This window comes from Mustela erminea, chromosome 3 (assembly GCF_009829155.1).
Source record: "Mustela erminea isolate mMusErm1 chromosome 3, mMusErm1.Pri, whole genome shotgun sequence".
Taxonomy (NCBI): Eukaryota; Metazoa; Chordata; class Mammalia; order Carnivora; family Mustelidae; genus Mustela; species Mustela erminea.
The window spans coordinates 100,359,767-100,374,837 of record NC_045616.1 but is presented as its reverse complement, the minus strand read 5'-3'; the positions used below and the strand labels follow the sequence as shown (position 1 = coordinate 100,374,837).

Here is a 15,071-nt window from a genome sequence, read left to right as displayed (position 1 = left end):
TTCTGTTTTTGAATTTAAAAGTAGCTTGCTTTTCCAGCTCAACCACAGGTTCTGAGAGGTTCAGATAGTATGATCTGACAAGAGGGATTCAGGTAGGTGAAAATGCTAAATAAAAGCACGCTGATGGCTTGAGTAGTTCTTTGTGACCCAGATTGTGCTTCACAAGATCATTTAGTACAGGGGTGGGGACCTCCCAGCTGGCCAGGTGGCTCATGCCAGATTCTCCCACTCACTTGTGTTCTGTGTTCTGGACACAGGATTGTGTGTCAGCTGCAGAGGATGCTGTCCATAGCTGTAGAGGTGGACAGGACCCCCACGTGCAGCTCCAATAAAATTGCCGAGATGATGTTTGGGTTTGTGCTGGACATTCCTGAAAGGAGTCAGAGGTGAGTCTTAGTTTTGTTTCTGTTTTGGGAACAGAACAGTTCTGGGAACAGAAATTCTTTCCTTCCTTCCTTCCTTCTTTCTTTCTTTCTTTCTTTCTTTCTTTCTTTCTTTCTTTCTTTTTAAGATTTACTTACTTATTCTAGAGAGAGAGTGAGCAGGGTGGTGGGTAGGGGCAGAGGGAGAGGGAGTTTCAGACTCTGCCTTAAGCGCAGAGCCCAACTGAAGGATTGATGCCACGATCCCGAGATCACAACCTAAGCTGAAACCAAGAGTCAGATGCCAACTGACTGCACCACTCAGGTGCCCCTGGGAACAGAATTTCAAAAGAAAATTCCAAACAGTAGTTAAATTGGGGAAAAAAAGAGGTGGAGAGATAGTTTCTGTCTCTTTAAGCTTTTGAAAAAAAGAGGTTCTCAACAAATTACTGGCAACCAAGGCATAATTTCTTGAAACAGGCTAGATACCATAACTGGAGCCTACAGTTTCTTACTTTATTCATTTGGCTAAAAACTTTATCATCCCGTAAGTTTCATCTATTTCTTGATCCACAACTACAGAGCCTGATATAAATGTTCATTAAAGTCTTGATGGGTGAATGAAATAGGCATGTCCCATATTAGGGGAAGAAGTGCTGAGCCAAGAAAGAAAGCAGATGGAGCTTAAGAAGAAGGAACCCAGTTTCTTTACCAGTGAATTAGTAAAGTATTCCCTTAGGAGATAAAGAAACAGAGTTCTAACCAATGATTCCTTCTTTTAACCAGTAATTTTAGAATCTAGAGAGGAAAATAAATGAATATGAATTCATGAATAGTTGCTAGCACAGGAAATAACTATAAGAAAGCCACTGTACAATAGTGATCCTCAGGGAAGTTATCACCGTCAGCTCTATGTTAGACTTCTCACGCCCATCCCCTAAACTCGCAGTTGGCAGCCAAGACTATTAAGATTATTACATAGTTCAGGTTCCTCTAGTAGAAGAAAATGTCAAATTATGTAGTACCGTAATAGAGATTTAATGAAAATACCCCCACTAAGATTAAGAAAAACATTTATTGGGTCTCTGCTGTGTGGCTGTCATTGTCACATTAACTCTCATATTTTCATGAAACTATGATGCTATTCCTATTGAACAAATGAGAAAAATACTCAAAGTTGTGATACAATTAATCCAAGTTTGCATAGCTAATTAGAGTCATAATCCAAATTTAAAGCCAGGACTTTTTAATCCCAAATTCAGTGTTCAAAGAAGAAATATGCTATAGCAGTCAGACCAAAAGAAGTGTACATAAATGTCATGCTTGCTCTGTCACTTTGTCATGAATATTTCATTTGGGTCCAAATCCCATACCGTTCATTCAAACCCAGATTCTTAGGAAAGACAGGAAATCTAAGGAATGGGTAACTATAGACACATTTAGACTTAACATTGACAAAAATAATTTAAATAAAGCCTGACCTTATTTTAAAACTCAGAGAGGGTAGGGCGCCTGGGTGGCTCAGTCGGTTAAGCCTCTGCCTTGGCTCAGGTCATGGTCTCGGGGTCCTGGGATCGAGCCCCATGTTGGGCTCTCTGCTCAGCAGGGAGCCTGCTTCCCTTCCTCTCTCTCTCTGCCTGCCTCTCTGCCTATTTATGATCTCTGTCAAATAAATAAATAAAATCTTTTAAAAATGAATAAATAAATAGAAAACTCAGGACAAATTGGCAAGCACCCAAATTATACTAGAATATACTTTATATACCCTTTGCCTTGGTTTATTTAAAATTTTATTAAGTTTAGGTAAATGTACATACAATTAAATCATATAACTAATTTACATAAGTATTCCATGGATTTTGACAAATGCATAACCCATGTGACCTTCAGTGGCTTATTGATAGTACATGGAAGCCCTGAAGCCTTGCCAAGTTCACTTATTATATCTACTAGGAATTTTTTTGTGGGTTTCTTGGGATTTTCTACATACACAATCATATTGTCTGCAAATAAAAACAGTTTAACATCTTCCTTTCCAATCTATATGCCTTTTGTGTTTTTTTCCTGCCTTATTATATGGACAAGTGATCCAATAGAATGTTGAAGAAGTGATAAGAGCAGACATCCTTGCCTTATTCCTGCTCTTAGGGGGGAAACATTCAGTCTTTGACCAGTAAGTATAATGTTAGCTGTTGACATTTCAGAGGGGTCCTCTGTCGGATTGAGGAAGCTTCCTTCTGTTTCTAGTTTACTGAGTGGAGTGTTTTTATGAAGAATAGGTATTGAAATTTGTGTAATACATTATTTTCTGCACCTATTGAGGTAATCATAATTTTTCTTCTTTATTCCATTGATGTGATTAATTACACTGATTAATTTCCTAAATCTTCCTTTCCTGGAATAAAGAAATTATACTTCATTGTGATATGTTATCCTTTTTGTGTACTGACAGATTCCATTTACTAATATTTTGTTAAGAACTTTTATATCTGTGTTTATAGAGATACCTATTATGTCCTTTTCTTTTTTTTTCTTTTTTTTAAAAGATTTTATTTATTTATTTGACAGACAGAGATCACAAGTAGGCTGAGAGGCAGGCAGAGAGAGAGAGAGAGAGGCAGAAGCAGGCTCCCCCCGAGCAGAGAGCCCGATACGGGGCTCGATCCCAGGACCCTGGGATCATGACCTGAGCCGAAGGCAGAGGCTTTAACCCACTGAGCCACCCAGGCACCCCTATTATGTCCTTTTCTTATAATGCTCAACTTCATCCATCTTTAAAGAAATATAAACTAAAACTACAGTGAGATACCATTTCTCACCTATCCGAATAGTTTAAGAATTTTGAAGAACAATAAATACATTCCATCAGAGAGGTTTTAAGAAAGCAGATACACATTGCTTATAGGAATGCAAAATGGTACAAACCTATCAGGAAAATTAAATGTACATTTACCTCTTGACCCAGCAATCTCATTTCTAGGAATTTGCCCTGAAGACACCCTTCTAACAGTATGAGAATACAATATGTAGGATATTCACTACAGCATTATTTGTAATTGTAAAATACTAGAAACTACCCAAATGCCCATCCATAGGGCAGTGGTTGAATATCTATAGTACATCTGCACAATGGAGTATTACACAGCTGTAGAAAAAAAAAAATGTTTTTTAATAGGAGCAAAATTTCTGAGCTGATTCCAAAACATATTGTTAAGTCAAAAAAGCAAAATACAAAAGAATATGTATAGTCAATACGAGTATCTTTTTGTATGAAAGGAGAATTTAAACATGTACCTAATTATGATCAGCTGTGAGAAAAGAAACAAAGTTTAGATAAATGGCAGACTATTCAAATTGCCTACATACAAGGGGTACATGGGAATGGGCTGGAAAGGAGAAAAGGTCTGGGCCAAAGTGGTGATGGTGCTAATGATGGCATAATACTTCCAAGTGTACTTCTTTGTATAATTATAACTTTTAGAATTTGGGAACCATGTAAGTGTTTATAGTCTCAAAAAAGGAAAATAAATCAACAAGGGAGTTGAAAGATCTATCAAGGGAGGGCCTAACATTTACTACAGATGTAAAATTAACCTGTGCTTTAATAAATAACATAACTGGGGTAAGGGAAGGGGTATGAGGGAGAACAAGCCCAAGTAACTTTTTTTTCAGTTTTTATTTTTAAATAATTATGGATTCACAGGAAGCTGCAAAAACTAATACAGGGAAATCCTATGTACCTTCACCCTGTTTTCTCCCAGTGATTCCATCATACATTACTATGGTACAGTATCACCAACAGGAAATTAACATTGGTAGAATCCATAGAACATATACCGATTTCACCCATTTTATATGCACTCATCTGTGTGCAGTGTGATCGCACGTGTAGATGCATGTAACTACCAGCACAATCCAGATATACAGAACTGTTCCATCACCACAGGGAACCCTTTCCTTTTATGGCCACATCATCCATCTTCCCCAATTCCTGGCAAGCACTAACCTGTCCAACTAACTTAAAACACAGTATTTGGACTAAGTATTCTCAGGCTAAAGAGAAAATGAACTGTAAATAAATACTGAACTCTAGTTAGTGGATTTCTTTTTCACAGAGGTATGAATTAACAATTCAAAAACTACCTTATGTGTATTCTAGGTTTAAACAAATAAATGTATTGTGGATAATGAGAACCAGGTTTCTCACTGTCAGAGAAGAGAATTACGCATATGAAAAGGGGGAAGGATAGAAGGAACCCTGTGGTGCTGGATTGGAATTGGAGATACCAACATGAACTTGGGGTTTCTAATAAATATAGGTAAATAAAGGAATTTATTTATTGATACGTCTTGTTCCTACTACTACCCATTGAGAGAGTACAGAAATAATTACACCTTGTAAGGTCACCTTGTACCCAGAATTTGTTTCTAAATACCACTTTACACTAAAAGGAACCAGAGTTCCTTGAAGAAAAGGATATTTGCCCAGGTGAGGTAGGGAAAAGTACAAGATGAACCCGGAACATCTTATGCTAAGAAAGTAAGGAAATGTTCAAAGAATGTTCAGAACATGTCAAGTTAAAGGGCTTCTGCTGACCAAATCTGGGATAATTTGAGTGTCAAAATAAATATTGACAATAAAAGACTACAAACTATTAAATAAAATAAGAAACTACGGTTCTAATACAAGTAGGAAGGAAGAGAAGGGACACTCTTCCTTATAGTTGAAAGCCAACTAATAAATGTAAGAAGAAATCATGAGTTCAGAAAAAATGTCATTTGATAACCATCATGATAGTTCATTCAGGTGTGAGTGGATATTAAAATGGTGCAAGTTTGTGGAGTACCAAGGTATTTTCATAATCTCATAGTGTATTGCCACAAGATACTCATTAATTATAATAGGAACAGTAATTACTTTATGGTGAAGGCACTACCTTCGTCACTAAGTGTTCAAAGTTAACACCAACAATGTGACAAGTTGGCATCACATGCCTTTTAATATGATGCACTGAGAAAAACAAAATATAGTTCTTGCAGTACCCTTCCCCAAAAACGTATAACCTCAGTCCAATTGTGGAGTAATATCAGACAAATCCCAAATGAGAAATACTCTATGAAAACACCGAACTGCACTTTTTAAAAATGTCAACGTCATGAAAGACAAAGTAAAGTTGAAGAACTGTCCCAGATCAAAGGATTTACAAAAGCAGACAACTGAATGCAATGTGTAATCTGCGATTTTCTTTTGCTATAAATAGCATCATGCAGACAATGAAAACAATCTGCTTAAAATCTGTGGATAATAAAATAGTAGTGAATTGTAGTAAAGTTAATTTCCTGATTTTTGATCATTGTATCTGGTTATCTAAGAGAATGTCCTTGTTTTTCAGAATTATACACTGACGTATTTAAGGGTGAATGGGCATCATGTCTACAACTTACTCTCAGGTAGTTCAGAGAAAACAGCTGAAAGACAAAGAGGATAGAGAAGATGTGATAAGCATTTGGTGAAAAGTATGAAGGGGCAGAGGGAGAAGCAGGCTTCCCACTGAGCAAGGAGGCTGATGCAGGACTCGATCCCAAGATCCTGGAATCGTGACCTGAGCCAAAGGCGTACGCTTACCCAGCTGAGCCATCCAGGCATCCCTCTTTATTTATTTTAAAGATGTTCCATCTCCTCCTGGCTTGCTAATGAGAAGTTATTAGAATATCTTGCTGTTGTTTCCCCATATGTCATGCGTCTTTTTTCTCTGGCTGCTCTATTTTTGATTTTCAACAATTTGATTATGATACGTACATGTAGTTTCTTTACATTTATTCTGGTTGGGATTTATTGAGTTTCTTAAATCTGTGACTTGATATTTTTCACCAAATTGTGAAACATTTTTGCCATGTTTTTTTTGCCCCAAACTCTTACCTTATTCCAGGGATTCAAGTACATGTATGTTGGGTTGCTTGATACTGTTCCACAGATCACTAAGGTTCTGATGATTTCTATTGTTGTTTTGCTTTGTTTTGTCTTGATTTTTTTCTCTCTTTCAGTTTGAATAGACTTCGGGATTCCTGACCTTTTATTTCACAGTGCCTAATTTGCTGTTAAGCCTATCCAGTGGTCTTTTTTTTTTTTTTCCCCCATGTCAGATATTGTATTTTTCGGATCTGGAGTTTCCAGTTGGTTCATTTTTATAGTTTCTGTTTCTTTCTGCTGATAGTCCTCATCTAGTCACTCATTATATACGTCTTGGTCTTTTGGTTGGTTGGTTAATCTTAAACATATTTATAATAGCTGGGTTTTTTTTTTAAGATTTTATTTATTTGAAAGAGAGATCACAAGTAGGCAGAGAGAGAGGGGGGAGGAAGCAGGCTCCCCGCAGAGCAGAGAGCCCGATGCGGGGCTCGATCCCAGGATCCTGGGATCATGACCTGAGCCGAAAGCAGAGGCTTTAACCCACTGAGCCACCCAGGCGCCCCTATAATAGCTGTTCTAAAGGCCTTGTCTACTAATTCCAACATCTCTGGATATTGTTTGTTTGTTTCTCTGGACATTTTCCTCCTGGTTATGGGTCATATTTTCCTGCTTTTTCCCTCTACTTATTTTTTTTTTTTAAAGTCAGACATTATAAATACTTTGTTGTTGAGGGTCTGAAATTTGCTGCCTGTTCTTTTAGAGTGTTGAGTTTTATTCTGGCAGGCGATCAGTTTGTTGGCAGATTAGTTTTCTCCTGTTGAGGCTTGTTTCTAGGATTTGTTTTTTTTTTTTTTTTTTAAGAATTTATTCATTATTTTGACAGACAGATCAGAAGCAGGCAGAGAGAGAGGGAGGAAGCAGGCTCCCTGCTGAGCAGAGAGCGCGATGCGGGGCTCGATCCCAGGACCCTGAGATCATGACCTGAGCCAAAGGCAGAGGCTTAACCACTGAGCCACCCAGGCGCCCCTGTTTCTAGGATTTGTAAGGGTGCTTCTAAAGCAGCCCTTATTAAAGGGCTTGAGTCTTGAGGTCTAGTCCTTTTGGGGCCTCAACTGGAGGCCCGAGGTGTTCAGTGGCTCACTAAAACCCCAGTGTCTCTTCGCACTGGAAGATCTCCAGAATCTCCTCTCGGCTCCCAGCCTTCCAGTTGCTGTTCTCTCTCAGGTTTTTGAGCTTCCTCCTGCACGTGTGCCAAGGGCCCCTTTATACACTCTTCTCGAGCTCCTCCTCCACTAATTCCAGCCTCAGCTGTCTTGACCATCAGTCTCTTTTTGCTCTGCCCAGCAAGCCCACTGCTTTGTGTTTGGGATCCACACTTTCCTCCGCCTTAGAAAGTACCCCCCTTAAGAAATCTGGGATAAATGTGGGGTTTGCCACTTTTGTTTCCCTTTTAAGAACAACAGTACTTTAAAGCTGCTGGTCCAGTGCCTGAAAATGATTATTGCATATATTTCTCCAGTTTTATAATTGTTTATGACAGGAGGGTAAATCCAATGCCAAGTATTCTGTAAATCTGGATGTTGGCCTTCCTCTGTATCTTGTTTTTTTTTTTTTTTTTAAGATTTTATTTATTTATTTGACAGAGATAGATCACAAGTAGGCAGAGAGGCAGGCAGAGAGAGAGAGAGGAGGAAGCAGGCTCCCTGCTGAGCAGAGAGCCCGATGCAGGACTCGATCCCAGGACCCTGAGATCATGACCTGAGCCGAAGGCAGCGGCTTAACCCACTGAGCCACCCAGGCGCCCCTGTATCTTGTTTTTGAAACTCAAATTTGAATTGCTATGGATTTTCGAAGTCCATTTCCTAACTATGGCCAATGCACTAAAATTAGTTTTTTGTCCTTTGTATATCTCTGAGTTTGCCACCTGTGGATTATAAAACTAAGACAAACGGGGTGCCTGGGTGGCTCAGTGGGTTAAAGCCTCTGCCTTTGCTTGGGTCATGATCCCAGGGACCTGGGATCAAGCCCCGCATTGGGCTCTCTGCTCAGCAAGGAGCTTGCTTCCTCCTCTCTCTGCCTGCCTCTCTGCCTACTTGTGATCTCTATCTCTCAAATAAATAAATAAACTCTTAAAAAAAAAAAAAAAAACCAAAAACTAAGACAAACACAGACACCGGAAATAAAATTAGAAGAGAAAATACAGTTTGAAATAAAAGGTTATTGAATAGAAAAACTGTCCTGTGAGAGAAATAGGCCAAATACAGAAGAGAAATTTGACTTTTTTAAAAAAGATTTTCTTTATTTATTTGACAGAGATCACAAGTAGGCAGAGAGGCAGGCGGGGGCGGGGCGGGGGGAGCAGGCTCCCTGCTGAGCAGCAAGCCTGATGTGGGGCTTTATCCCAGAACCCTGGGATCATGACCTGAGCCAAAGGCAGAGACTTGAACCCACTGAGCCACCCAGGTGCCCCGAAATTTGACTTTTTTTTTTTTTAAGATTCCATTTATTTATTTGAGAGAGAGAGAGCAAGAGCACACAAGTAGGGGGAGAGGCAGAGGGGGAGAATTTCAAGCAGACTGCTCATTGGTCATGGAGCCCAATGTGGGCCTCGATCCCACAACCCACAAGATCATGACCTGAACCAAAACCAAGAGCTGGATGCTTAACCAACTGAGGCACCCATGTGCCCCTAGAAATTGAAATTTAAAAAGAATTTGGGGAATATCTTGAAAATCTCAGTCTGGGTCTTGATCTTGCGGTTGTGAGTTCAAGCCCTGTGTTGGGCTCCACAGTGGGTGTGGAGCCTACTTATAAAAGAAGAAGAAGAAAATTTGTCAGGGAAAGTATACAGTGGTTTTTGCATCATTAAATAAAATGGATTTTCACAAAATTTTAGACTTTTCAAAACTTTTGAATAGTAAGAGGGAAAGGTTAAAAATACTCATTTTGCTTTATAAACTTTGCTTTTCTACAAATAATATATGTGCTTGGTGCAAAAGCAAAGGGAAAGGGAGAAAAGAGAAATGAATAGATACTTTACGATTTATCATTTTTGTAAATGGCAGTGGCACAAAGAACCCCTTATTTTTCCAGAGGTTGCAAAACTACAAAGGGGCAAGATGTTACAGGAGAAAAACCTCTTGGATCAGGGCTAGCTCTGTTCCTCATCGCTGCACCTCCTTATGTACTTACAAGCTGTCTGCTCCTGGAACTACTGCTATGACCAGTAGACATGACAAGGACTGACAAACAGACCTTTAAGCTTACACCTTCGGTCAGTCCAGAGATACACGATTTCTAACATTCCTTTGGAAGCTAACATCGCTGTTAGAACAATGAGCTTGAGAGCCACCTGGGTGGCTCAGTCAGTTAAGCAACTGACTCTGGATCTCAGCTCAGGTGTTAATCTTGGGGTCAGGGTTCAAGCTCCGAGCCAGGCATGGAGCCTACTTTAAGAAAAAAATAATTAAAAGACCCTAGAACAATGAGCTTGATTAACCTTCCTAAAGCACAGCTGCAGTTTTGTAGCTCTTCCTTTCTGAGGTTCAAAATATACTGAATATACTTCAGCCCACCACTTGCTGGTCAAGTCCTGCACTGGGTAAAGTGACAAATTCAAGGGCAAGAGTTCCCTCTGGGACTCTCAAGTCCTAGACTTGATATTTAAGAAGGTGCAGTGCCCACAGCTGTGTATTTTTTTAACTTACTTCTTTTTGTCCAGGCTTTTCCCCCTCTGGTGAAATGCCTCCTGCCTTGAGCCTTTTCTCCTCCCACTACACAACCATCCCGTGCCTCTTCCTCCCTTAGAAGGCCCCTTCTGGTCCCCCGACCAAATATACGCTCTCCCGTGCGTCTCTCTGGAACACCACAGGCAGCCCACATGCCCGGGCCTGCACTTTATTTCAGTTCCCACTGCATACCTTTTGCCTCTGGTCAACAGTCAGATTTTTGAGAGAAATGCCTTCTTCTACTTATCTTCATATTCTTTGCTGTGCCAAACATTTAGAAATATTTATTCCCAGTATTAATTCTCTGCTAATATGAAGTTAATCTTTTTAATGTGTCCTAAACTTTTCTTTTCCAAATATCAAGGACCCTTCCCTCTTTCTGGCAGTTGTTAATTCATGAACAAACCCACCTCTGTCCTGTTCACAAGGTTTGCGAATTGTAGGTCTCTATCATATTCCTTCTTAGCTGTCTGGTGTAGGTCAAAGGTTAGAGCTTTCAGAGGGAACTGTGGTGTGTATTCCTTGAAGTGACAGTGGGGGTTGTTAACCCTCTTTCTCTTCCCCACTCAGGGAGATGTTCTTTACTACCATGGAAAGCCACCTTCTGCGCTGCAAAGTGTTAGAAATCATATTCCTCCACAGCTGCGAGACGCCCACCCGCCTGCCCTTGTCTCTGGCCCAGGCCCTCTACTTTCTGAACAATTCCACATCACTGCTCAAGTGTCAGGTACGAGCTTCCCTGCCTCGGGCAGGCCTAGAACACCTTCCCCATCACCCTTGAGCATGTAACTGAAGAAGGCACCCCCACCAACTGCTTTCGCTTCTCCGCAGTCGGATAAAACCCAGTGGCAGACGTGGGATGAGCTGGTTGAGCACCTGCAGTTCCTGCTGTCCAGCTATCAGCACGTGTTAAGAGGTAAGCAGCCGAGATTGTAGGGGAGTCTCACAATGGCCACTGTCATGAATTGAAGTTACACAGGAGATTCTAATTTGTTAGCCTAAGGAAAGCATCGTTCCTTGGTTATAACTATAGGAGCAAGGAATGACTTCTTTGGAATCATTGCTATAAAACAGAAGAAATCACGTACTTTTTTTGTGGCAGATAATATGTTGGTCCTTGCAATTATTAGGCTGTACCAGCAAGCAGCAGCCATCATACCAGAAGTACTTTGTGATGACCTGATTAGATTTTACCCTGGCCCGTCACTGCGAAGTCATTGTTGGGTCATTTGCTCCGTGACTGTGGACATTATAAACATCGGTCAGTAGGATACAAACCCAGAGCCAATCAGTGGGAGGGAAAAAGCATACACCTCGCGGAAGTTGTAAGATGCTCTACAGACTGTGAAAGTGGCTTTGCTCCAGTCCCAGGCAGAGCCAGTGATCAAGGGGGATCCAAGAGGGTTAGACTAATTAACACTCAGGAAGCGAATATTGACCAGGATAATAATGGAATAGCTGCTTCAAATGAGAATGATTTTATTAGCCAAAGATGAATAAGACCCTTGTTCCCAATTACTGATGTAATTATTTCCAAAAGGAAAAATAGTGACTTTTTTTTTTTAACAGATACTTTTTATTTACTTGAGAGCACACATGAGCAGGTAGAAGGAGAGAGAGAATCTCCAGCAGACTCCCCGCTAAGCACAGAGCCCAAGCTGGGGCTCGATCCCATGAGTCAGGGCTAAAACCAAGTTAGGTGCTTAACCAACTGAGCCACCCACATGCCCGAAAAGATAGTAACTTTTTAGGGGAGAAAACACATTCCTCTCAATCCGATGTCCTGAGAAGGACGTGTCATTACTTAAGCAGTGTTCTTGCCAAAAATCGATGACCTGAATCTAATCACAAAGAAGCATCAGATAAATTCGCACAGGAGACACCTTCTACAAAGTAATTGGTTTGTGCTCTTCAAAAATGTCAGTGTCTTAAAAACAAAGACAGACCAAGAAACTGTTCCAAATTAGAAAGAAACTAAAGCTCATTAATACTAAATGCAAAACATGATCCTGGATGGGCTCCTGAACCAGGGAAAAGAAGCTATGAAGTATGTTATTGGGACGACTGATGAAATTTAAATAGATTAAATAATATTATACTAATATTAAATTTCCTATTCTTGATAACAAACCTGGCTATGAAAATAATTGTCCTCAGTCTTAGGAAATCCAGAGTGAAGTACTGAGAGGTAGAAGGGCACAATGTTCAACTTCTTCTTAAACAGTGAGGAGGGTCAGTATGTATTTATATGTAACTATGTGTAAATTTATGTATTTCTATATAATCCACATTATATATATATATATATTTTTTTTAATTTATTATTTGACAGACAGAGATCACAAGTAGGCAGAGAGGCAGGCAGAGAGAGAGAGGAGGAGGAAGCAGGCTCCCCACCAAGCAGAGAGCCCAACGCAGGGATTGATCCCAGGATCCTGGGATCATGACCGGAGCTGAAGGCAGAGGCTTTAACCCACTGAGCCACCCAGGCGCCCCCACATTTTATATTTACTTGCCATCATCATGTTGAGGTTGATTTTAGCTCAGTAATGGTACTGGAGAAGGTACAATGGCCCTTATACCCTTTTGGGCCTAAAACTGAGGAAGCTGTTGCAGAGAAATAAAAAAATACAGCACCGAATTTAAGACAGAAGGTCTGGGTTTGAATCCCAACTCCACCACTTACTCTGCTAACTTTATGTCTCTAAACCTCATTTTCTTCTGTGGAGTGGGGATGGTAATATAGAACTTTTCAAGACTGATTGTTAATGGATGTGAGAAAAAATAGCACTCAGTCAGTGTTAGTGAAATCTCAGACTGCCTATTTGCCCAGCCTGGAGTAAGCTACGAGATCTTTACATTTCAGGCTCTTGTAACTAAAACTTAAAAGTGCATTTTCAGAGCGCTTGGGTGGCTCAGTTGGTTAAGTGACTACCTTCGGCTCAGGTCATGATCCCAGAGTTCCAGGATCAAGTCCCACATTGATTGGGCTCCCAGCTCCATGGGGAGTCTGCTTCTCCTTCTCATGCTCTCTCTCACTCTCTCTCTCCCTCAAATAAAATTTTTTTTTAAAGTACATTTTCAAGGCCATGACCTTTGTGGTTGTGTTGTTTGTGCATTTTTTAGCACCCTCAAAGAAAGGTACACGTACTTCTCAGAGCAAAGCCCCAGAGGCAAATTCCATGTTGTACTTAGCCTCATCAAGGTTTACATAATTGTTCTTTTGGAAATCAAACAGAAAGGTTAATATTCAAGCAGCTTGGTTTCACTGAAAGTTCACCTTTAACACTCCTGTTTTACTTCTGTTTTGCTTCCCAGGGAATACAGCTGGTCCTTGGGCAATAGTAATTTAACATGGACATGGGACCCACTTTCATTCCAGAATATTTTTATGCTTCTAACAAGGGAGAGGAAAGCCTTAGACCAGTGTACATTGACCAAGAATAAATAGGTGTGTTCCAATGCTATTTTAGCCTTACCATCCTCTCCACTTTCTTTGGAGACCAAAAGTTAAGAAGGAGAAAAAATATTTGGAGCCAATAGTTTGGAAACACTGTCCTCCAAAGAAGACAGCTAAATGGTACTCTGAAAATATCAGTATCCCTGTCAGTAGGCTTTTTACTGTGAGGGCTCCTTAGTCATCCCTGCCCTCTGCAAGTGGTCTAAGGACATCGTTGAAGGCATTTTGGGTCAGCCTGAGTTGTCCAGCTCCGCAGGAAGGAGAAGAAGGGAAGAGGCTGGGCAGCCCAAGCTTGTCCTTTGTTTAGGGGAACATCTTAGCATGGGGGAAGAGAAGAAAGGCTAGGGAAATTCACACACCCTGGCATATGTAATTCAGTAACCTGGTGAAGGTATCATCCCCTTTTCATAGATGGGGAAACAAAAGGCTGAGAGAAAAGTATGTGCAGAGCCAGGATTCAAACCTAGGTCTGTTGCCAAAGTCTGTGTGCAGTGAAAACACAGTGGAAGGAATTACTGTTCTATGAAATCACTGGATGATATTAGAAGGTGAGAGTCTAAGGAATTTCCAACTCCCTGTTTTCTAAACTCTCTGTATATGGTTAAACTACTTTTGCATGGGGAAAACTATATCCCATACTTTGTAAATATTTCCAAAGAAGGCAGAGCAGCCCCGTGGAGCCATAGATGCTAGGCTGCCAGGTAAGCTCACATTCTCTGGCTGAGAGTAGCAGTCCCACCGCACCTCAGTTCCATAGCCATGCAGCTCAAGTGTGAGCCTCAGCGAAATTGCAAATTGCTTTATGCCATCAGTTTTCCTGGTATTTGTGAATTATTAATGTCTCTTATTTTGAAACTATGAATGCTAGGAATTTTAACATACAGTATTTAAAGGAAGAAAAACATCTGCTTTTCCTGTATTCCACTTGGCTAGACAACTTGGGCAGGATGGCCTACAGAAGTCAGACCTCAGTTCATTTTGAGGAGAGACACACACACAGCCTTTCTACAAGGAGCCCTATCCAGAGAGAAGAAAAAAAGCAGATGCAGGCAAGATCAGGTCAAGTCATATTCATCCAGGCAACAGATACAAAATACCTTCTGGGTGCCTGGCTTATTGGGAAAACTTCAATGAATAAGACCAACACGCCACTGCCCTCACAGAGCTCACTATGAAGAGATTGACCCTAAACAAATAATCACATAAGTAACATATAATCACAGTTAAAATAAATGCTCTGAAGGAAAGGAGAAGTGCACAAAAAAGTGCACCTAATCTATTTTCGGAGGGACCCGCTCTGAAGAAGAAAGGCCTCTCTGAAGAAGTGGTACTTCAGCTGAGCTAAGAAGTGCTGGTGGGGTGCCTGGGTGGCTCAGTCAGTTAAGCACTGCCTTCAGCTCAGGTCATGATCTCGGGGTCCCAGGATGGAGTTCCACACGGACTTCCTGCTGAGCGGGGCATCTGCTTCTCCCTCTGCCTCTGCCCCTCCCCTGCCCCCTTCACCCTCCCTTGCCCCCTCCACCCCCACTCATGCTCTCTCTCTCAAATAAATAAATAAAATCTTTAAAACAAACAAACAGGGGTGACTGGGTGGCTCAGCGGGTTAAAGC

At 40.7% G+C, this 15,071-nt stretch overlaps 1 protein-coding gene across 2 annotated transcripts in view; it reads left to right on the top strand.

The window, feature by feature from the left end:
• Positions 1 to 15,071, top strand: part of SIMC1 (SUMO interacting motifs containing 1) — a 72,128-nt gene that overhangs the window by 52,843 nt on the left and 4,214 nt on the right. For both annotated transcript variants that reach the window (XM_032336969.1, XM_032336968.1), the window contains 3 exons: positions 258 to 386; positions 10,572 to 10,728; positions 10,833 to 10,917. In XM_032336969.1, coding sequence (XP_032192860.1) covers positions 258 to 386; positions 10,572 to 10,728; positions 10,833 to 10,917 — 371 coding nt within the window. The remainder of the gene's footprint in view (positions 1 to 257; positions 387 to 10,571; positions 10,729 to 10,832; positions 10,918 to 15,071) is intronic.